This window comes from Cladophialophora immunda, assembly GCF_000835495.1.
Source record: "Cladophialophora immunda strain CBS 83496 unplaced genomic scaffold supercont1.6, whole genome shotgun sequence".
Lineage (NCBI taxonomy): Eukaryota > Fungi > Ascomycota > Eurotiomycetes > Chaetothyriales > Herpotrichiellaceae > Cladophialophora > Cladophialophora immunda.
Window position 1 is genome coordinate 3,440,881 of NW_015622546.1, and position 22,210 is coordinate 3,463,090.

At 52.5% G+C, this 22,210-nt stretch overlaps 9 protein-coding genes across 9 annotated transcripts; 5 read left to right on the top strand and 4 right to left on the bottom strand.

Annotated features, from left to right (window-relative positions):
* Window positions 1–123: 123 nt before the first annotated feature.
* PV07_10649 (uncharacterized protein) lies at window positions 124–501 on the top strand (the record flags this gene model as incomplete). Its single annotated transcript, XM_016397998.1, has 1 exon — window positions 124–501. The coding sequence occupies one exon, from the start codon at window positions 124–126 to the stop codon at window positions 499–501; it is 378 nt and encodes a 125-aa protein (XP_016245189.1).
* Window positions 502–1,103: 602 nt separating this feature from the next.
* On the top strand, window positions 1,104–2,279 carry PV07_10650 (uncharacterized protein; the record flags this gene model as incomplete). The annotated part of the gene is made up of 1 exon (XM_016397999.1): window positions 1,104–2,279. The coding sequence occupies one exon, from the start codon at window positions 1,104–1,106 to the stop codon at window positions 2,277–2,279; it is 1,176 nt and encodes a 391-aa protein (XP_016245190.1).
* Window positions 2,280–2,990: 711 nt separating this feature from the next.
* On the bottom strand, window positions 2,991–4,121 carry PV07_10651 (uncharacterized protein; the record flags this gene model as incomplete). Its single annotated transcript, XM_016398000.1, has 1 exon — window positions 2,991–4,121. One exon carries the CDS (start codon window positions 4,119–4,121, stop codon window positions 2,991–2,993), a length of 1,131 nt encoding a protein of 376 aa, XP_016245191.1.
* A 12-nt stretch (window positions 4,122–4,133) lies between these two features.
* Window positions 4,134–5,488, bottom strand: PV07_10652 (uncharacterized protein). The gene is made up of 3 exons (XM_016398001.1): window positions 5,321–5,488; window positions 5,271–5,273; window positions 4,134–5,221 (listed from the first exon to the last, which is right to left on the bottom strand). Exons 1-3 carry the CDS (start codon window positions 5,357–5,359, stop codon window positions 4,571–4,573), a joined length of 693 nt encoding a protein of 230 aa, XP_016245192.1. The 5' UTR covers window positions 5,360–5,488; the 3' UTR covers window positions 4,134–4,570.
* Window positions 5,489–7,123: 1,635 nt separating this feature from the next.
* PV07_10653 (uncharacterized protein) lies at window positions 7,124–11,152 on the bottom strand. The gene has a single exon (XM_016398002.1). The coding sequence runs from the start codon at window positions 11,032–11,034 to the stop codon at window positions 10,090–10,092; it is 945 nt and encodes a 314-aa protein (XP_016245193.1). The 5' UTR covers window positions 11,035–11,152; the 3' UTR covers window positions 7,124–10,089.
* Window positions 7,411–9,495, top strand: PV07_10654 (uncharacterized protein; the record flags this gene model as incomplete). Its single annotated transcript, XM_016398003.1, has 4 exons — window positions 7,411–7,726; window positions 7,779–8,275; window positions 8,324–8,623; window positions 8,677–9,495. 4 exons carry the CDS (start codon window positions 7,411–7,413, stop codon window positions 9,493–9,495), a joined length of 1,932 nt encoding a protein of 643 aa, XP_016245194.1.
* A 135-nt stretch (window positions 11,153–11,287) lies between the features above and the next one.
* Window positions 11,288–13,168, top strand: PV07_10655 (uncharacterized protein). Its single transcript, XM_016398004.1, has one exon. It carries the CDS (start codon window positions 11,412–11,414, stop codon window positions 12,894–12,896), a length of 1,485 nt encoding a protein of 494 aa, XP_016245195.1. The 5' UTR covers window positions 11,288–11,411; the 3' UTR covers window positions 12,897–13,168.
* Window positions 13,034–15,972, bottom strand: PV07_10656 (uncharacterized protein). The gene has a single exon (XM_016398005.1). It carries the CDS (start codon window positions 15,922–15,924, stop codon window positions 13,159–13,161), a length of 2,766 nt encoding a protein of 921 aa, XP_016245196.1. The 5' UTR covers window positions 15,925–15,972; the 3' UTR covers window positions 13,034–13,158.
* A 4,717-nt stretch (window positions 15,973–20,689) lies between these two features.
* On the top strand, window positions 20,690–21,585 carry PV07_10657 (uncharacterized protein; the record flags this gene model as incomplete). The annotated part of the gene is made up of 5 exons (XM_016398006.1): window positions 20,690–20,817; window positions 20,876–20,937; window positions 20,993–21,174; window positions 21,242–21,465; window positions 21,549–21,585. The coding sequence occupies 5 exons, from the start codon at window positions 20,690–20,692 to the stop codon at window positions 21,583–21,585; spliced, it is 633 nt and encodes a 210-aa protein (XP_016245197.1).
* Between the last annotated feature and the right edge of the window lie 625 nt (window positions 21,586–22,210).

A 22,210-nucleotide genomic window follows, 5' to 3' on the forward strand; every position in this document is an offset into this window, starting at 1 on the left:
ATCCCGGACATTCGTCGGTACCAGAACACTCAACCACTTCCAACATCACTCAAGGACCAACAAGGACGACCCGCGCATTCTTACCTCTGACGACAGCGGCTCACTCAATATTAACATCCATCAATGCCTCCGCAGCAGGAAAGATGGATAGTCTGGAACGACAGCCCGCACCACTACTGCCACGAGCGATCTCTCTTCTTCAACCTCGACGAAGACCTCTCAGCGGATCGGACCAAGGATTTCGTGGTGCTTGGGAAGGGCGACGTCGTGATCCCCATTACAAGAAGCGACAGGCTGACAGCCATCCGACTCCAGGACGTCTTGTACTACAAGACGGACAAGCCGCGGAACATAATCAATCTGAAAGCCTTGCAGCGCGATTATACCAGATTGGTTCTGAGTCAAATTATCAAGATTGGGATCTACGGCACTGCAATCGAGCATGTCGATGAACCAGGGAAGGCGCTGCTAGTTGTGGACGAGTACGATGCTGAGCGTTAACTCTCGAGAGCTGGGAGCAGATCTGTCCGAGAGTCTGCTGGTGCACTCTTTGCCTCTGGAGTTCAACAAGACCATGCACCCCTAGCAGCCACGGAGATCGCAATGCTATATATTGAGCACTGTGACGTGACTGAGACTGAGGCCGCATTATGAACGTATTGGGTGATTGTGAAGGTGAGATGGACACCGCACAAGTGAACTTTGCTGACATTTTTAGGCATCACTGGATATCTTCCTCTCTTTGTCAACTTGGACCATCCACGGCAAACAAGACAAGTGACAATGACTGGAGCACCGTGAGACAGCAAAGCTGGCACTACTCTGTCGTCGTTCAGTGATCACTCCCCAAACAGACATATTTCACAATCGAAATGGTGACTAAAGCCTTGAAGCGCAGAATTCAAATCCACTCCCAACGTTTCCCCTCTGTCCGTCCATTCTTCTCCTTCCATCTTCTCCCCATGCCGAAGACGCTCCATCGTTTCTTCCACTCCAAACCTTTATCATCGCGCTTTGCTTCATCTCCAGAGCGAATTCCAACTTCAGGTCCCGAACAACATCAAATCCAGAGAAACACAACCAAATATACTCACCACCCACAAATGGCTCGGCTAGGCGGTCGCGATCTGATCCCCCTCCCTCCATCAGGCTTGGTGTACGGCGGCGGCGGCTTCGGCTTTGGTGGCTTCTATGGCGACGACGACGTTGACGAGGTCTACCCACTGCCACCGAGACGACCCCCAGGCGTGTTGATTCGCCAGCCAACCATCCGCCGCACCTCGCGAGACATCCCCTTGCCCGACTCGTATCCTTATCCGCCCACGCCGCTTCCCCAACCGACCCGGTTTCCTGAACCGCCGCGAGGATTGGCCCAGCATACGCAGAGCATGAAATTCACGCCGTGGATCCTGAACCTGGCTTCCGAGACGCACAAATGCGCAGATCTGAACTTATTCCGCCTGCCTCGGCGGGTGCCCAGAGAGTCGACTCCCGCCGGTAGTAGCAGTGGTCGCGGCGTGCAGCAAGGCCAACGTCAACAAGACCCGCAGAGGAGGAGGCGCGGCACGGTGGTGCTCCCGATCCAGCCGGGGCCCAAGCGCCAGATCGAATTCGACGTCAGCGTCATGACCCTGTCGAACGTGCTGTACACGCCGGGGGCAGAGTATTCGGAGCTGAGCTGGAAGCTGCTCGCGCAGCAAGGATTCACCAGGCACGTGCTGCACCACGACCATATGCACGACGTGACACACGTATCCTCGCCGCGGCCGCCGCGTCGACCGCCCACAACGGCCGTGGAGATCGGCTGGCGCGGCATCCGACGCGTGCAAATGCCAACTTCACTCTCCAGTCCGAGCTCTCGTCCCCCGCGAAGCCGGTACCCTGACCCGCGCGGACCCGGCCCCAACGACCGCTGCGGCCGGCTGGACAAAGAATCCAGCGTGATCCGCCACCGCGGCCTGCCCGGCGTGGACATCCTGTGGGTCGGGTACGACAAGTTCATGGACCCGCGCCACGTGCACGTGCACATGACCGCCGCGGCCATGGTGGACGTGCGCCTGTGGAGCTGGGGCGTCGAGATGGGCGTCGTGGGCAAGAGCGCCGGGTTCCGCGGGTGGGTGGACTGGATTGGGCCGGACGACAACGCCGCGGGCGCGGGCGCGCAAGCAGATGGGAATGGCAATGGCAATGGAGAAGGGAACGCGGATAGTGGTGAGGACCTCTTCCGCAAGATCGTCCAGGGCGGGTTGCGCGCCGGGGAGGACTTGGGTGTCGTGTAGGAGGAACATGTCGTGCAGTGAGCCGGTGCCATACAACGAATGCAGTAGCAGGGCAGCGAAGCAATTCCTTTCATTCTGTTCCTTTCTCTCATTCCGCCCTTGTGTGGCTTTGTAGCTACTGTCTAGTGAGTTGTACCGGTGGCCGGGAGTACGATACAGGAAGAGAACAGCACCGGCGGCCTGGCTGAGCGAGGGACTGGGATGAGATATCAGGGGGTGTATGAGATGGATGGACGGACGAGTGGATAGATGGGACGCGATGGGGCACTCATGGAACCACGGAGAGCGTGCAAGACATCTATACTGAGGCGTTGTTGAACATGCAGAAGAGTTGAATTGTCATGTAGAAAGGTTGCTGTGTTTACCGCTGCGAGTCCCACGTGCTCTCCAAGGTGCCCTTGTATCTCACTCGGGCAATACCAGTCCGGTCAATTAGGTCAATTAAGTCACTGGGAGAGTGAGCAAATCCAATGTAGATATCTTCCAACTAGCTCTATGTGCGCCCAGCCGCTTCCCCGGGCACGAGACACTCTACGGAAAGACCTCAGCACCGTTCCTCGCTCGAGAGTCCCATTCCGTGCCTTGGGAGAGCTACCCCGTCAACATCACCGTTGAAGCCCAGCATCAGCATACACGCTCCGTTTCTGTGGTGGCTGGGATCCAATCCCGGAGCATTGCCGGGCTCCTGATGGCAGAGCTCCCAGACAGTCATCATGGCGCGGCCTGGCCAAGCTGGCGGGGCGTTGTCGCTCTCGAACCAGGGTCCGGGACTTGAGCGTCCAGAGTCGATGGCCTCGGCGCGTTTCCGTGCCGGCGCGGCAGACGTGGTTCTCGTGGTATCAGAGGGTTGTCGACCTCTCGTCTGGAGAAGGCTTCCCATTCTCGGCGGTAGCGGGCGGTGTGGTGTGGCGAAATCGGTCCAGGCCGAGAGATGGTGGTACGGGCGGGAGAACTAGTGGCGCGAGATGGCGCCGTTGTGGCGATGTTCGCCTGTGCGTCGTTGTGGGAGGCTTGATTGCATGAGGATCCAGCCTTGTCCTCCTTTGAGAGATCGCGGAGAGACTGTCGGAGGTGGCTGCCTCGACCTCGCTGGGGAGGGGGTGGTCGCTCGCGAGTAGGATAGCGAGGCTGTCGCCCTGGCGGTTGTCCGTGACTTGACTGACCGCATTGATGACCTTCGGGTCGCGATGTGGACTGACCGCCATAGAGCCTAACGACAATAGCCCTCTCGTCGAAATCGAAGTCTCGACCGTTGCTCAGCACGCGACTTCCACCGGGACAGCGTCTAGGTCGGAGCCCACGTCTCAGCGAATGTGCCCCGACATTGTGGTGGCGTAATGGAAGCACCCAGTCCTCATAGTCTTCGGCAAAACTAGTGTGTCTGTTATCCCAAAGTACAAAATCGGGATCGCTGGGACGGAAAAGAAGGACGCTCCGATCGCCACGGTCGATCCTGTCGAGCGCAAGGAGGTATGAGCGGCGCAACACGGTCACTGCGGTCTCCACGTCGCCCCAGCAGACCATGCTTATTAGGTCAAGAGTTCGGTGAACCTGGTGGCTGATCTGTTCTCTTTGGATTCGCTGTGCTCGCTCTGCGGATGCTGGAATAGCCTTAGAGGGAGACCTAGCACCAGACTGAGCCGGAATAGCACTGTCGGGCTTCTGCTGCGGAGCCTGCCTAATATCTTCTGAAATGTAAGGAGATGGAGATCCTGTCCGTGAGGATACAGGCTCACTGTCAAGCGATTGGGGCGAATCAGACGCTGCGTGGAGTTCTGGCTGGCTGAATGGGCCTGCTTCTTCTAAGAATGGTCGGGGATGTTTTGAGTTCTTGCGCACCATGCTGAACCACACGGAGAATATGTTCAATAGAGAAAGAGAGCAGAGGGAGGGATACAAGGATTGAGGAAATGCCCATCTTAAATAGCTGACCGAGAGAAAGTAGACACTTCGGATGCCCGCAAATGACAGAGACGAGGCATTAGGAGGCTGACTCACAGAACGGTGGCTGTGAACAATCGAGTTTCAAAGAACGTCGATTTCACGAAACCCCATCACACGGCTGTTTGATCCCCAACCAACGAGCCGGTTACTGTGAGATACTGACTCGCCATACGAGTTTGAACCTGCAGAGAGCGGCGGCAGTGAAGAGTTTGAGGGCGATCCAGGAGTCATGTAGGATTTCGGAACCAATTGGGAGAAAGCTGTAGCTGAAACCACTTCCAGAACAGCAGAATGGTGTACAGTGTGTTGGGTAATGTACATAAGTCCAATAGTGACATGCCGGGCGTTTATGCCTCGTTGGCCATTCTCTCGGCAGCTTCTCTCGCTCTTTTCAAATCCTCCTTTTGTTTCCTGATCGCATCCATGCCGGCTTTGACGCGCTGCCTGTCTTCCTCTGCCTTTGCGAAGAATTCCTTTAGTCTCTCCATTTGTTCATTTTCTTCGGGGTCCTCGGGGAAATCTTCGCATTTTGTTGTGTTCTGGAACCACTTCCATATGCTCCCTGGTTGGTGCGGCCCTAAACGTAGTTCCACGCTCCTGCTGAAAATCGATGTCGCGGGAGAGGTTGACGACGAGGACGGTGATGTACTGGTGGCTGTCTCGTCGGAACCTTGGGATTTCGTCTCGATCGCAGTCCACGTTTCTCGATATTCGCCGTCGTTGCTCGTTTCTAACGAGGTCCCTTCCAGCACCCTTAACGCTTGCTGGTCGGCACTCTCAAAAGTCAATCGGAGCCGGCTGGGCCCCTGTTCTACTCTGATTGGCAGACCTGGGTTGTGGTATTTCAGCCGTGGCAGGTGGTCTTTGTGAAATATCCTCGCGGGTCTCGTGCTTTTGTTCCATTGCTTTCGATCATATTGTAGGCTCAGCCGCGTCAATTGGGGGGAAGGTGGAGGAGGCAGAATGGCTGCGCCTTCGCCATGCCGGACTTTGAACAGCTGAAAGGATGAGCGCGCACTCGCTTTGTCGAATGTTGGAGATACTTACTTTCTAGAAAACGTCAGCAACTCCTCTCCAGGACCGAAGAAAACACTCACAGGTTGAAGACCGCGCATGCGCTTCAGAACATTCACCATTTTGATGCAACTATCGAAGCTCTCATCCAACCTTAAGAAGAGGCGCAATGGATAAAGTAAAGTAGAACAAGCAAAAGAGAGGAAGCTCCGCAGTCTGTTCAGGAAATACCGCCGCTAGCTAGCCTGCCAATACACACCAGCTGCTTGCTGCGCAAGGAACCAAAAGTTCAATTGTCAATCTTTCGTCCTGCTACAAACGCGCCGAGACAAGGCTACGGCTCGGCATGTTTGCTATCAGGCGGGTCTGCAGCAGGAAATCTGAACTCTATTCGGACAAGGCTCTCCCCACAAAGGGGTGGTCTACGTTGTGCGCCGGCAAGGTTCCTCATGATAGGAAGTTTCAAAGACGTGCTGTTGTCGTGCAAGGAGAGAGCTCAGAGCAGACATGCACCCTTTGTTGCAGAAGCTTAGCTTGTAGTCAAACATGCCAAGGTCAAGATGATCGTGGCAACAACAGCTGTCTTTCAGAACGCAATGGACATTGCAATCGGTGTGACTGTTGTATGTTGTCGAAGGATTCATGGATCACGGAACTCTGAGTGCTCCTTTTGCATACCGCTGTGTGTGAGTCCCTTCGAAGCGAAAATATGGCACTGTTTGGATGAAGACCTGGCGAGGCCTTTGAAGTTATTGTCTTCAAAAAGGCCGCAGAGTTGGAGCAGGGCTGACCGGTGTTTATGGACGGTTCGTCTCTTTTCCACCATCATTGAGTATTATCTTGCGTCCCGAGCCTTTTACGTCATTTCAAATCATCGGGCGACGTCGAATTTCGTTGAGTTTCGAATGTCGTGAACGACATGGTTTTCAAGCTCATGTTCGACTGTTTTCTGAAATAGCAAAACCCTTCGAAGCGCCGATCTGGAAAGTTCTTGACTTGTGGTATTACTGCATGATGGCTATCCTAGCTCGTCATTGCAATGCTGAACCCATCTGCCTTGAGGACCCAACAGTATCTGGGCTCTTTTCCATTGTCAGAATGTCAACGGTTGTGAGACGAATCATTTTCCCTTTCTCAGAAGACGTTTTTCCTTCCTCCGTTGTGAGTGACGCGTCGAGGATCAAAGTTGCGCGGTCCAGTCAGATGCAGTACTGGCCAGTGTTGTGGTGCCGGCTTCTCCTTCTGGAAAGAAGAGTGTTGGTGTACTCTTGGGAAGTGATGGGTGCTGGTGCTGTCTGAGTGGTTGAGAAGGACAACGCGGAGAAGGATTTCAATCTTGCATATTGGCGTCTGCAAAAGGCGCTGTCTAAGAAAGCACGAGTGTGGACAAAGGAATGTCGAAATGGGTAAGAGGAATTGAAAGTAGACAAAGGTTCAACGGTAGAGAACGGATGAATGTCTGTCAAGAGGTTGGATTGGTTGGCTATGGATCTCATCATTGATCTATAGGACTGGTGCGGTGGCTGGAAGATCTGTGCGTTGACAGAGCCCACAGCCATTGTGGAAATGAAATTCGAGGTGTGACAAGGTCATCAGTGTCTGTGATAGACATGGCGGTTCCTGTTGCAGTCAGCACCATTGTGCCAGACAATCTCATCGGCTGAGCCATTGAAAGCAGATAGCCAACACAAAGCTGCCGGCCTCCCGAGCTAACTCACCACCTGCCTGTCCAGAAGACGCCAGGGAGAACAGAAAGCCTGACACCAAAGCATAGCCTGCGCCCTCTCTTGAAAAGGAAGAGCGCAGAGAACAGAGACCAGAGCGCAGGCAGTCCGGCACCCCTTCCAACTTGGGACTGGCGGCTCTGGCAGTGAAGACTCTTTCTCTCTCTCTTCTCTCTTCCCCCCTCCCCTTCGTCATCTCCGTCATCATCACCCTCCTTTCTTCAATCATCTTTCATCAGATCTCAACGGTTGCAAACATTGTGTGTCTTCAACGTCCTGTAGCCTCCGTGAAAAGCTGTCTCTGGAGGCAGCCTGCGGCGCTGGCTGCGCTGAACTGTGTCGACACTTCACATTCGTTCCCTCGCACATCATCCACCCTGGCCCTGTTACAAACTTCATTGCCACCCTCCACCTCGAGACCTTCTGCCAAAGCCTGAGCAGTCTTCACAATGGCTGGCGACCATCTTGTTTCCATTGCTGAGGACGACTCAGGTGTTCGTCACCGAGCCGTCACCATCCAGACTCACAATGACGGCGAAAACCCAGGCAATGCCAGGGTCCGGGCACCATACCGCATTGTGGAGGTCGAAAAGAAGGAGCCGCATCGATCCTCTATCTTCTCTATCGCCCTTACCGGGATCAACATCATCAGCATCTCCGCGTACTTAGGAGTGCTCTTCCTTAACGTCCTTCAGACATATTGGCAAGGTCAGGGGTTTCCCAAGGCTGCTTACCTCTTCTTCCTTGGGCAGTTCTATGACAACAGTAAGTGTAGTAGTCGCTCTCTCCTTGTCGACATCGGCTAATGCTGTCATAGTATCATCAATCCTAGACGGAGCCTGGCGTATCGTGGTCGGACTTGTGCGTAATTCCAAACCACGACCGACACTTCGCATCCTTGGTAACAATGTTCCGGGAGTCGATGTCGTTGTCGTTTGCTGTGGTGAGCCAGATGATGTCGTCTTGGACACCGTCAAAGCCATCTGCAAGCTTGACTGGCCCGAGGACAAATTCAGAGTGATCGTGGCCGATGATGGGAACGTGGAAAGCCTTCGCCTTCAAGTCGAGAAACTGCACGGCAGATATCAGAACCTCTATTACCATGCCCGCAAGAAGCCTAGTGATAACAACCACGGATACAAGGCCGGAAATCTCAACCAGACCATGCGTGAGTTTGTCATCGACCTTCCTGGAGGGCAGAATGATTTCCTGGCGGTCTTCGATGCCGACATGATGCCTGAACCTCAGTTCCTGCGAGCCCTTGTCCCACACGCTCTTAGAGATGTCAATGTCGGGATGGTCACTGCCGCTCAAGTACGATACCGTCTTTTCATTTGTTTTCCAGTGTACTGACAGCGACAGCACCACTATAATATCCCGAACGATGACCCCCTGAACCAAGCGAACATGACTGGGACTGGTGCGGATGATGGACTTCGGGACTCAGTCAACGTCGCCTGGTGCCCCGGCAGCGGTTTTGTCATGCGCAAGGCAGCTTGGACGGAAATTGGTGGCTTCCCGGAGTTCTCCATCACAGAAGATCTCATCACCAGCTGGTTCCTTCATGGCAAAGGCTGGAAGATCCTCTTGATCCACGAGGTTTTGCAATGGGGATTGCAACCAGATTGCATCCTGACCCATCTGAAGCAACGTCGTCGCTGGGTGAGCGTGAACTTGGCCTTTGTAAAGTCCGTTGATGGCTGACTTAGTGACAGTGGACTGGACATATCCGTGACGCTCTAAAGATGAACTTCACCTTGTCTGACTACCGCCTTAAGGAAGCGTCGCGGCTTCAACGCATGGCAATGCTCCACCATAGCTGCCGACCTTACTTGATGACATTGACCAAGCTTGGAAACTCCATTGTTGCCTTTGTTTGTCTTTATCGCGGTCGGCCCGTCATTGCCACTCCAACTCGCAATGCGCTGTATTGGGCTGTGATGTTCCTCGGGATCATTCGTATACTGGCACTCATTGGAGATATCGAGTCGATCTTTGGTAAATACTACCTGAGTGTCCGTCGTCGCACTGCAACTGGAGTCTGGATGGGTCACCACTTCTCCCGTGATGTTCTTCAAACCTTGCTCCCAAAGCAGCTGGGAGGTCTTCGGCTCGGGTTCAAAGTGAGCGGTGTTGGAGGATCCTCCATCAAAGAACGAGATGTCAACAGTCGTCCACCTCTTTCCACGAGACTCTGGGCTCTCCATCGTCGTGAAGGCATCTTGTGGCATGTTGTCCTCTTCTTTGTCATGTCTATTGTGGTCATCTTCAGAGTCCAGGCTGAGATTAAGGCATCGATCGTCGACGGCAAGTTCATCGCTGACAAGGCTTTTTGGCTTCGGTTCATCGCTTCGGTTGGCTTTCCTGGGCTTGCCGTCATTGAGACGATTCCGCTGTACCTCACACCTGTTGTTTATGCCATCTGGCCACCAACGATGCCAGAGCGTCGTGACAGCATGGTGTATGACGACAAGACCGGACTGTGGAAGCCAATACCGAAGTACACGAGCATCAAATGGACCGCAGCTAGTTAGTGGCTAGCTGTGCCTCACGTCCTCGGTGTTGCTTGGATGGCCACTGTCCTCGTCGTTATGTGGCGGATGTAAGACGACACGTGATCGATGGGTGATGGGTGAGTCGATGGAAAGATTCGGTAGGAAACTGAAGTTGACGACCAAAAGAGGAACCTAGTGAGTCTGGCATCAACACTTGGCATCGCAGCCCCTTTCTGACCGCGCCTTACAGAACAGAACGCATAGCCATCAGTATCAGCACACCTCAAATCGCGACAGGAACAGAAGGATTGACACCAAGCAGAATTCGCACATGGGATATAACACAAGAGCTCAAGGAATATCCTGTTTGTCATCACTTGATCATCGGTCACTGTGATGTTGAAGGTGAAGGTTTCTGCCAGGAGCGCATCGGCAGACAGACAACAGACGGAGAGCTTTCCCTTGTCCTTCTCTTTTCTCTCTCTCTCTTCCTTTGATATCATCATCAGTCACAGGAGCCCAGGACGGCCAGAGCTTGCTCATGCACACTCGCCTCGTCAGGCACACACTCAAATACAGTCAATAGCTTTAGCATTAGCATCAATGGAATCAGCCGGAACCAAACAGCTGAAATCAAGCTTTCCGTGCATTCTCCAGCACCTCCTTTGCTCTCAGTTCCTCGTCAAAGGCATCAGGATCCTCCACCTCCCTGTCCTTCATCCGCTTTGGCCGCAGCCCTAGTTCTGCCTGATGGTCCCAGATCCGATCGTGTCGCTTTGCCCATCTTTCCCTCCTTTTCTGGATCTCCTCCTCGTCCCTCGGCCGCCATTTGCTCTTCAGTATTCTCCGTATTGCCTCTGGAGACACTTGAAAATGTTCTGCGAGAAGGGGGGTGGACCAACGATCGGGATCTTCTTCGTGCAGAGCGCGGATCCCATCCATCGCGTCAGGAGAGAGCTTCTTCCGTGGGTTCCATCCTTCATCACCAAATTTCTTTGAGAGGGTAGCCTTTTGGGCCTGCCATGGCTCTAACTTCTTCCGCTGCTTCACGGTCAAGTCTCGCAGCTCTAGGCGCGATTTTCTAGGCCTTGAAGCAGCACCAATACCCACACCCAAATTTGCGTCGAGATTTCTCTCGTCGGAAGATTTGGACCAAGGACGTCCATGTCTGTCTCGAAACTGAGCCTTGGACGAGATCACGACCATCCCTTCGTCCTCGTACTGCCCCTCCCTGTCACTCCTGCGGTCATATCCACCGACCGATCTTGTTTCACTGTATTGCGGTCTATCCTTCCCTCTCGTTGGTGCCTGTCCGTCCCAGAGTCTGTGGGCGACTGGCGCGGCCGCGCGTGATTCGGAGGAGTATTTCCGCCTCTTGTGGACGTTGCAATCTCGGGACATAGACGTCGTCAGGGTAGCGGATGTCGGTCGCGTGGTAGGCTTCAACAACGATGTGAATGGATCTTGCGGTTGCCGTAGTGGAGAGGACGCCATGGTATGTGCACGGCGAGATAATGCACACGGGGGGTGTCTTGAGATGGTCTTGACTGTCCGCAGCAGCCTGTTGCTCGTCTGCATGTTGAGGGATATTTTCTCTTCCCAACGATCTCCCGCCCTCACAGTTGCGTCCCCAGACTCAAGATGTTAATGAGGTAGGCACAGAAGGTAGTTTGGATCGAGTTCAAGGACGGTGTTCACCTGCAGCAACGAAAAACCTGGGCCAAATTTCCCAAAGATCCATCACGCTGCATGACTAAAGATGCCGCAGATAAGCGAGATCTTGACTCGTCAAAAATGATCATCGGATCAATGACTGACATCAAGATTCGAACGAAAGTCTAGACCTCGTCGAGGAACATAGAGTACACTCCTATCGTCTTTCAAGTCTCTCATTTGTTCCCCCGTTGTTTGTATGCCACCTGTCCCAAGACTTCCTCCACCGGTCCGATAGCAATATGGCCTGGCCGAATCCATTTCGGCGGCGAGATGAGAACACACGCACGGCCTGGGGATATACCTTCCAGTTGACGCCTAGCCATCTTACTCCTGAACAGGCTCATCCTTTGAAACACAGTTATGATGTTCTTGGAGAAGAATGCTACGAGATCTTATGTCAGAAGGACAGCAGCCCTGCAGACGAAGCAAAGCTACAGAAGAGGGACGATGCTCGATCAGAGAGCGTGGCAAACCATTTACACCAGTCAAATTCGACTATAAACGGCTCCGCTGATACGAATCGACCGCCGACACCATCTCCGAGATCGAAACGCGATCTCTACCTCCTTCTCCGGGACCACCACGCCGCACATCCTAAGCTTCAAGAACTCTGGGACGAAGTCACCACTGTCCCCAGCTGGGTCGACTGGGCCCAGATCTGCCGCGGACAGGACGTCTTCTACCGCTATGGTGCTGCCACACTCACAGGGCTCGCGTACCAATCGCTCCTCGGGGGCATGGGCGCCAACCGCGTGGTCGAAGTCCTCGCCCGCACGGGCGGATTCTCGGTCAAGGTGGCGCGGCACCGGCTGTTCGAGACGACGCAGCACATCCTCGAGTGCACGCGGTCTCTCGAGAGCATCCAGCCGGGCGGCGCGGGCTTTGCAAGTTCCGTGCGAGTGCGTCTGCTCCACGCGGCCGTGCGGCAGCGGATCATGCAGCTGTCCAAGACCCGGCCGAGCTACTACAGCGTCGAGAAGTATGGGATCCCCATCAACGACCTCGACTGCATCGCCACCATCGGCACCTTCTCGGCCACCATCATCTACCTCTCCCTGCCTCGCCAGGGGATCTTCCTGCGCAGGCAAGAAACCGAGGACTACATCGCGCTGTGGCGCCTCATCGCGCACTACGTCGGCACGCCGACGGACTACTTCGAGACGCCCGAGCGGGCCAAGTGCATGATGGAGAGCCTGCTGCTGAACGAGATCAACCCGTCCAACACGAGCCAGGTGCTCGCCAACAACATCGTCCGCTGCCTCGAGAACCAGCCGCCCACGTTCGCGAGCCGCAGCTTCCTCGAGGTCAACGCCCGCTGGCTCAACGGCAACGAACTCGCCGACGCCCTGGGCCTGGGCCGGCCCGGCGCCTGGTACTGGGCCCTGATGGCCGGCCAGTGCATCTTCTTCGCGTGCCTGTGCTACACGTACCGCGCCATCCCGGCGCTGGACCGGCGCAAGATCGAGACGCTCCGGAAGGTCTTCTGGGCCGTGATCGTCGAGGGCAAGCACGGCCTGGGGGGCGAGCAGACCGTCTTTGAATTCAAATATGTGCCCGAGTTTGGCCTGGGGACAGCGAAGGGCGAGGACGACGAGAAGAGGGCCGGCGAGGTGGGCATTGAGAGGAGGAATCTGAATACACTCCTCGCTGCGACGGGTGTTCTGGTTGGCGCAGGGTGGTTGGCCGTTAAAGTATCAACGGCGCTTTTTGGGAGGATATTCTGAGACACCTGGGGAGAGACGAAGCATTGAAAAAGGGGACTAGAGACCATTGCATAACGGAGCAAGGGACGTGGCGCATTTACGCAGCGAGGTTTTTGAGTTTCCGCATCTTTGGGTATTCTCCCAGATGGGATCTTGCCCTGGGTATCATGTTCATTACAGCAAATGCAAGGGCCAGAGCACCGCCTGGTCACAATCACTCCGTCCCCTCCTCATTGGCATTCCAAGTTGGACATCACAATCCGTGTCTCTATATCTATGCCGTCTACGACGTCCAGTAACCGAACATATCCAATTTCAACAGCAGGTATTCGAACATGTTGACATCCGCGTCGTCGTCATCGTCATCGTCCAATTCATCAGGTAATCTCTTCCCCGGCATCTTTTCGACTGATTGCGCTTGTGAGCGCAATAGGTCAATGAAAAGCGTAATTTTGCTTGTAAATTCCTTTTGCAGTCGTTTCATCGTGGTCTCATTGGTGGTACTACCGCTGGCATCGCCTTGGGTGCCCACTGATTCGGGGTCCCTATCGACGTTCTTGCGTCGTTTAGCTGCGAATCGAAGTATCACACCATATATGTCTTCCAGTATTTGCCTCAACCTAGCTTGGTTCCGTTTTAGCAGGAGGGCACCGAGGATATTGTTCAATGTTCGCTCATGCAATACACGGAGGTGGTCCAAACTCCGTACGATAAACAAGGTCTGACCATAGTCCCTGTTGTTGAGATGTTCCTTTGCAGTATAGAGGACTGTCTCGAACTTCTTCCAGTTCAGCTCAATGGCAGTGTTGTGGTAATAATCAGCAACACTCGAGGTGAAATGATGCATCATGACAACAGTTTTGTGATCTGAGAGACCGCTCCTAGGCGGCTTCTCCGACTGATGCCGAAAAGCCTCTCTTAGCATGCTTTGTGATACTGCTTGCATTCGCAGCATCCGCAGAAGATGCTGGAACATTCGGTCATATTTGTCCAGTATTTCCGGCGTGATGACTGCCCCTAATATTTCACTGGGTGCCGTATAATGAAGTCGAAGGAAGTCGAGTGCGTGGATTGAATCCGCGTCTCGACACTTTTCGAGCTCAGCAAGAGGCAGATCCCGAATCGCAAAGGACATGGAATCGTCCAATGTGCGATCTGCTAGATTGAGGCTGTCTGATAGGATGCTCATGAGCACCAATCTTAACTCTGAGCCCGCAGGTGGCCACGTGTCTCGAACATGCAACCGAAGGCCAGTGATGGCAGTTGTTCTTCTGTAACCTTCCCCACTGTTCTGATCCGGGTCAAACAGAGCTATGCTGAGACGAGACGAGAAGAACGCATTTCTTAGCAGATGGAGATCTCTCTGCAAATTGAGATGGCCGAGAAGATTGTGTTGTTGGAAGAGCAGCTGCAACACAGAGTAAGAGAGCAACCTGTGTTGAGCGGAGACGAGGGGTGTGATGGATAGATTGAAGGAGGGGACGAGGTCCAGTTGCAGAGGCGAGTCTCCGAACTCTTGTCCCTCAAGGTACATAAGGACCTGATCTTCGAGTTCGTCGTATTCCCTCTCTTCCAAAGGGTGCGCACTGTTGTTGAAGATGTCCATTTGTGGCCGAAACGCACAGACAGTGTCCGCTTGCACGCTAACAGGGCCCTCCAGGTCGAAGCTTTCAGAGGCAGGCGTGTCAAGGGAACTTGTAGATGTCGAGGATTCCGCTGAGACTATTAACGATCTCATCGCCTCCTCATATGCAACAGCCCGCGCTTGAAGTTCTGAAATGATTGGCAGTGTGAACCCAGCCTCGAGTTCCTTTAATGGTGAAGACTCGAGTACAGTGGCGGAAAAGATAGAACTGGTTGGTGAGTGACTGCTCAATATCTCTAGGCTCTTCTGAGCCTCGGATATCGTACGCGAGAGCTTCGAGTCAACCAGTAATTCCCACGCTGAATTATGGAGGGGCGAAATTCCTGCGAAGGAGACTCTGGGATTCCCGTGCTGTGCAGAGCTAAGTCCAATCTGTTGGCTCAGAAGAGCTAGCATCGGCCGGCATGTCCGTGAGAGTAGCATTTCCATGAGTCCTGCTAGCCCAGGGTGATCAAGTGATGGTCCAGCGGCTTTTTGTATCAAGGTAAGGATGATCATATCTTCCACTGGATCGGCCTGTACAGCGCCGACACATTCTTTCAGCATATCGACAACTAACCCGACCTTTCCCATAATGCCCTTCAACTGGAGCAATGACGCAATATTTGATCTCGATTCGATGAGGTATCTGTGGATGGAAAAGAGTACAGACCTGGAGGCGGACAGGAAAGTTACTTTAGCGGATGACAGGTTCGAAGAGTTGTTGTCCAACGCTCGGAAAGAGCTCATAAGGTATCTGGTGTCTTTCCCGATTCTCGAAAAGACGTCGAAGCAATTCTCCACCAAGGTCGAACTGTATCCACGCGCCGAAAGAACCTGCCATTTGGCCACGAATATACAATCTTTCTCCTCCCAGCTGAAAAGGACAGAATTTCGCCCCATGCACAGTTCAAAGAAAGCGTTTAGAAGGATGTCTGATTTAACATATCTTGCAGGACTCTGATGGGTTGCCTCGAGGATGGAGTTAAATACTCTAGGATCAGTCTCGCTGAGATATGCTGATGCTGGCTCCTGATGATTTTCATTCTGAAACTTGTCCCAGCTGAGTAGATTTTCCTTTCTCTTTCTCTTCTGAATATCTGGCAAGATCCAAATATCGCCCCATTCTTCTTGCACGCTGTCGCCATCTAGGCTCTCGAACTGGTCATTTTCGGAGTCGGATGTGTCCGCAGACGACGATTGTGACAGGTCCTGGAGAGCCACATCCTCCAATTTCAGCTGGAAAACATCTGATTTGAGAGTGGGGAGAGGTCCCAGCACAGAATCATCTAACCGAAGGAGTTGGCTTTCGAGATGTTGATGGAATTCAAATCCGTCCCAAATTTCCTCAGAGGGCAGGGGTACAGGGATTGAGTCATTGAAGTGCTCTATAGAGAACGGATTCAGTGGCTCTGAGGGTGGCATCGTGGCATGTTTGATGGCATCGTGGGATATTCGTGGACTCTCATCCAGTAGTGGTGGGTGGGCAAAATACGCCCATGTCTAACGCGTAGAAGGACGCAGTTTGACGCGTTTTGGCAGTTCGCCGCTTTAAGGGCTGGGCAACCTCTTTGGGCTATTAGGGTAAAGCGGCGTTGTCTACATCGTAAATCTGTAGTCCTCTTCCTAGATACATCCAAAGAACAAGCATTTACTCCGTACAGCTCAATCACGTAACCATTCTTAGGTCGAGAAGTGTCCGGTGTGTGTGATTTTGTACTCTCACTGCGTAACTGAACTCATGCCGTGTTAATAGCCATCCTATCAGAGTCAGGGACTCTGGATATTTTCGAGAGTGACGAGGTTCAGAAGATGACGATATAGTAAGGACAGACTGGATTCGGAGTTGGATATTGTGTCTCATCTACAGGAGCAATGTCGAAGTTCTGAGCCACGTGGGAATGTGGTCTTCTCCCGACATCGGTGTTTTTGGTGATGTGTTCATTCAACCGGCCAATCGACAGCCACAAGAAGCTCATAAGATCTCATTGCCACTTCTTAAGTTGGACTCCCACCTGCATTTCATGAAAGACTGTGAAAGACAGCCCGATTTCAATTGCCCGAGTGCAATTTTTCTTTGACGGTCAGCCCACCTACCTTCTCCTCATGTCAAGTCGGCCCTATTCCCGAATAAATGCTGCGGTATGTTGCGCGAGAGATGTAGGTTACGGACGTAAAGCTTCTTCCTTGTTGAGCTGGCAGAAATGTTTGAGCTGAAGATGGACTCGGATATTCGAGACATCATCGACCTGGAATACACCACCAGGTATGGTCTAGACACTTGTTCTCATGTTGAGCCTGACAGGCGGTGTTTCTGCCGGAATCATTTTTGTTTTAGGGGTTACGTACAAAGACAGAAACAGAAGACAGGGAATGGGACGTCGGTCTGTCTACCTTGGCTAGGAGACATGATTAGGTCAGTCTTGCCTTTCATGGTCCGCAATCTAATTGATAGCCAACGAAGAAGATTGAAGGTTCTTGAGTACAACGTATATGTTGATTACCGTTCAGCCAAGTCTGGGGTTTACGAAGAGATTCGCTAGGGAAAGCAAAGCTATCCAGATCACCAACGCCCCACTACAGTTATCAAGCAGCTTGACATCCCAGACATGGCTTAATCTCTACGAAGCTCTCGCGCTGAATAATGCATAGGTGAATCCGTGGAACCGAGGAGAGAACAGCTTTCTGGAGTTGAGAAGCTAATTTACCTGCTTCGGAACAGGCTGGGAACATCACCCCTTTTCCTTACGCGGTGGTCAGAGCTACCTCTTGCATGACCATTGTCAATTAAACGGCTCTTACATGTAAGAATGCTCTGACCGGTGCCCGCAAATGGTTTGGCTTTGGAAAGCTACTGCGCCAAGTGTGCCCAATGGAGAAGAACGGCCCCAAAAAGGTAATACCCACTTTTCCATTTCATTCAGCCTCGCTGATAGATCACGGCGTACTCCATTACAACCCGAAGAAAGCTGGCTTTGGATCTCCCGAGATCCTAAAGCAGGTAGAGGATCACTTTGTAAAAGTCTGTCACGGGGTATTACATGCATCCCGTGCATCCACGTCTCAACCACTTATCTCCGCCGGATTTACTCTCACACTGAATAACCCTAGTGTAGGACCAATGTCGACCAGTTGATCTTTCAATAATCCAGGCCAAATCTCCTATCACCGGAAACACAATGATTCTGAAGGATTGTGAGTGTCTCATAACTCAGGAGGATGGAATCTCACGCAGCCCTGCACAAGGACGTGTGCATCGGAGGGTTGCATTCGCAACGCTTCTAGAGCACGAAAATCGTTAAACAACGGGTTGGAAATGAAACGGCGGACTCTGTAGGGACAAGACCAAGCAAGTGCATATGAACAGCTAATATAGGCGGCTTAGGATTGATATCTACGAGAGAACACTGGCTCCCTCGTCTTGTTTGACAAGAATGGGTACTTTTATCAAATATTGGCTGAGGCCCGAAATAACGGCGATGAGCTACATATGAGACCTAAGGACAGTGTCGACTTAAAATGTTACCGAGGTACCTGTGTAGTCCACACTGGCAGCACATAAGTGGGAAGGTCCTTCACGTTATTTTTATCTATTTCCTCGAGCGTCTCTTCATGAGTCTAACTTTAATCATGTCTCAACTTCATCAGATGTCCGCCATGTGCATTGACTTAGCATGGCAAAGCTTTAGTACACCCTTCTCTTCCTGGCAAGAGGCCAATGCCAAATCAGAGCTGTCAATTTCTCGGAGGTCGCCACAGGCCCCTCAAACAACGTATGTTTTACCACTATCCATCTTGATCAGCACCGCCCGTCCAAGCAGCAGCAGTCTGTTTGGAGGGTGGTCGTGTTTGACCCAGCCCCCCTTGCTGCGATGAGACTGATATCAGCGGCGGGAAGGGCGTTCGGAGTTGGGAGGGCGACAATGGCTGGACCGATCATCAACACATGAACCGAGACATGGAGTCTTCGTCAATGAGAAGAATGTGACTTGCCTGATACGAAAACTGAGAGAAAAACTAAACCAACGGTTTTGATATACATCTTGTCTTGTTGAGAAAGCAAAGCTATACGTCGGACTGATGATTCAGTGGCTGAACGAAAGGGATGATTTCGGGATGTGCTTTCAGACTTCTCAATTCCGTTGAGGCTTCGACCACATTATATATCTTTCATTTTGGCACCGACTCACCGCATGTCGTTCTTGTTCAATCGGTCTGGATCATGGAGCCACTAGGGTCTTCACCACTTGCACGTTGCCACGACTCCGGAGTCCAGACCATTCACAAAGATGTCTCTATTTCAATCCTGTACAGACCCACCATACGGTTAGCGGTGATTGTCGGTCTGTCTTCGAGTCGCAACATGCATACATCTCACTTGTTCTCCATCAGCATGAGGGTTGGGGGTGATTTGATTAAATACCCTTTCCCTAACATGGCCTCTGGGCTCTCAGAGCAAACACAGACCCATATCTGCTTCTGCTTGTATCAGCGGCACCAAGTGGGACGGCCAATCTTCTGACCGTGTCGTCGCATCCTTTGGGAGATTCGGCACTGTCTGAATTGAGTGGCGGAGGACATCAATCGCTTCAGCTTGTCTTCTAAGATCTATAAAGATATGAATCTCCACCGTTTGAGAACTCACTGACAATGAGCTTCATTTGAGTCGCACAAACCAACGGTAATACTCGCGAAGTCATTGTCTAGCCTCTCAACAAGAGTCTCTGAGGCTACCTTCTCCACGCAATGAAGGCCCTCGCCACTCGGCAACTTACAATGGCCACCACGCAGAGGAGCCATGCCAATAATTAACTCTGCGAAAGGATTTCTCACCGCTTTAGCTCCATGTTTGCCTACCATACATAAGGCCAAGAAATGCGCCCCCATAAACCTAGAAAAGTCTCGGCCGTCCTCCATCTGGAGGTATGTGGTATTTCTATTGGATACCAAGGCTGCAACAGATGGCTCGGTCTTTAGATTGCCGGCCTGGGTTGGTGGCAATGGGCTGCACCGCGTCTTCCACCTGACTCGACTCTCTTCGAGTCTGGACTGTGGTGGGAATGAAGGATTGAACAGCTCCAACTTCCCAGGTATGATATCTGACTTTGTAAATACTGACACGTACAAGGTTTACATGCTACTGTGCTGTTGGATGTATCCCGCAGTTGGGAACACTCCCCGTGGATAATGCGCAACCGAGCTACAGACACTAGACTAGACCTGGTGAAGCATAAACATTGTTGCTTTCAAAGCCCAGGTGTGAGCGATCGCTAATCTCCTCCTCCAGGATTTTCAGGTTCAACCTGGTCGGCTAATCGTCTCCTCTATTCGGGACCAGAGATTTTTCACCCTGTGAAGGCCTATGCTATGTGGAAGGGCAAACCGTTTGTGCGCGGTATTTTTGTTCCTCTCGGCCGCCCTTGCGCTTGTCTTGCGATTTTACCTAGTTTACGAGAACAAGAAACTCGACGAGAAGTATGGCGCCATCTATACGGTTCAGACTCAAGGCGATGATAACGGCAGCGGCAGCAATGTTGTGGATATGGATATTGGAAGGAAAAATATGGCATTTTCTTCCGATACGCATTTTGATTCTCGTTTAGCTGGAGAATCGTGCTTTGGCAGTTCGTCAAGCTTGCAATTTATCGAGGACAGTTTAAAGCCACGTTGCTTTCAAGATCAACAACAAAGATTTCTGCAGATGGGGACCAATAAATCATAGACTCGCCATTGCTGTCCATCTATCCGCGTAAGTTCGTGAGGCGAGCCTCTCGAATGAATGGCAGCATTCTGGATGCAGATGGAACTCAACCATGCCCTGCCTGAGATAATCGTTTGGCATAGCCAATGTCCTCATAGAGAAAGATATCTATTTGACCAACATCCATATACGTGCTCGGCAAATTTGATAGGTCTGTAGCTCTTGCGGGTGCTGCGTACGCGTCAATATCGCCTCGCCCAAAGTTCTCTCTAAGAAGTGCCCCCCCCCCCCCCCCAGCCGTGAGGTTGTCTGTGAGGGATTAGTGTGCTATCCGCATGGTCTGCGCTGTACAGAACGCCTACCATCATATGTCGAAAAGGCAAACGACTCCATGTGCTCGTCAGGCTTAGTCGTTCGATCATGAATTCTGTCCTTGTCGGGCGCCCTTTCAAGATCAACCTGAGCCATTGTGACAACGAGCCTCTCACGATGGCCGACTTTGAGCAAGATTTTCAGAGCTTGGAGTTTGCCGAACACCCCCTGAAGGGCTCGTTTGCCCCATATCAGATTCAAATGTCGAGGTTGTGTCTGATTCTACGGCAGGTCGTCGCGACGAGGTTTGACCCGGCTCCAACGCATTCGAGTTCAATCTGACAATTAAACAACGTGTTGCAGGACTGGCGAGACGAATTTCCTTCAGAACTACAGTGGGACGGCACCTTCAAACCTACAAATACGTTAGCATGGAGTCTTTGTCTGATCTGTGATCACAACATCATCCCGCAAACCTAGGTCACCCGCCTCAGCGGGCGGCTCTTCGGCCTGGAACCACAGACTTGCTGGACAATGGTGCATCATTCTCTACAATTTCGGCAGCAGAGAAGATTATCTCTCTGATCTACAAGATCATCCGCAGACGGGCACAGTTCCTCATGCCCCATGAAGCATTTTCCAGACTCTTCCTTGCAGAGGTAGTGTTCTGGGCGCAAACCAAGAGCCGCCCGACTGTGGCTTCCCAACTCTCCGCTCACAAATTGCCAGATGGTGTGGCTCAACGCCAGTGAGGCCTGGGACTCGGCGCCATGGGTGTTGAAGCTCTTCGACAACTTGATGGCCAACATGAAGAGTGAAGGCCAGACTAGGAAGACACAACAGGGCGCACCAGATATGCCCCGGACTGGAGCCTCCACTCCGATTGAAGGGCCCGTGTTCGAACAGGCCAATGTCAAAGCGGAAGTGACTATCCATTTACACCTCATCATACAGTGCGTTACAGGGCAACCTCTTGCTGAGGTAGCAGTCAGTGCTGCCACTTCCAGAGGTGTTTGCTATCGAATGCCAAACCTAGAACCGCTGCCAGCACTCACCCTAAACTATCTGAATGATAATCATCCCGACTCGAGTTGCTCCGTTAAGGTGTGTGGTGATATCAGCTGGAGAGACCGGGGGGGGGGGGGTAGAGACAATGGTGTTTATTACTATCTAGGAGTCCTCTAAGGTTCAATGTTGTACAGAATTCGGTACATCTGCGTTGGACTTGAAAATGCTCGCACAGAAGACGTTTGGTCAGCCAAGCTTCCCTGCATTGGCCTGCCGCCAAGCGGGCCCCTTTACCCTCATCCACCAAATAACCAGAGCGCCCGTGCTCACGAGGATTCCCAAACCAGTGAACATCCACCCGGTTCCCTCAGCACGGATCAGCGGGTCTCCCAGGATGGTGCCGATACAGGAGAAGATATTCCGGAGGAAGTTGGCGACCGCGACGCCATTGCTTGGTTTGTGGGGGACAAACTCCGTCAGCATTGTGACGGCCAGTCCAAAGATGAGCATTGCGGAAAGACCGAAGATGAGGGTGGCCAGTAGCTGCGTGAGCTCTTCGTTAGATGTACTTCAGGAGGATCATGCTCTCACTAAAGCAGAAGCAAGGGGGAACAGAATGTTGACAGAAGAAGAGAGAGAAGCACATACCGGCACGACCCAGAATACTCCCTTGTCGGCGCTCCAGCCATA

What these genes read in the sequence shown, in the direction of transcription:
- PV07_10652 (XM_016398001.1), bottom strand. Translation starts at nt 5,359, where the DNA reads ATGGTGAATGTTCTGAAGCGCATGCGCGGTCTTCAACCT.
- PV07_10653 (XM_016398002.1), bottom strand. Translation starts at nt 11,034, where the DNA reads ATGCAGACGAGCAACAGGCTGCTGCGGACAGTCAAGACCATCTCAAGA.
- PV07_10655 (XM_016398004.1), top strand. Translation starts at nt 11,412, where the DNA reads ATGGCCTGGCCGAATCCATTTCGGCGGCGAGATGAGAACACACGCACG.
- PV07_10656 (XM_016398005.1), bottom strand. Translation starts at nt 15,924, where the DNA reads ATGCCACCCTCAGAGCCACTGAATCCGTTCTCTATAGAGCACTTCAAT.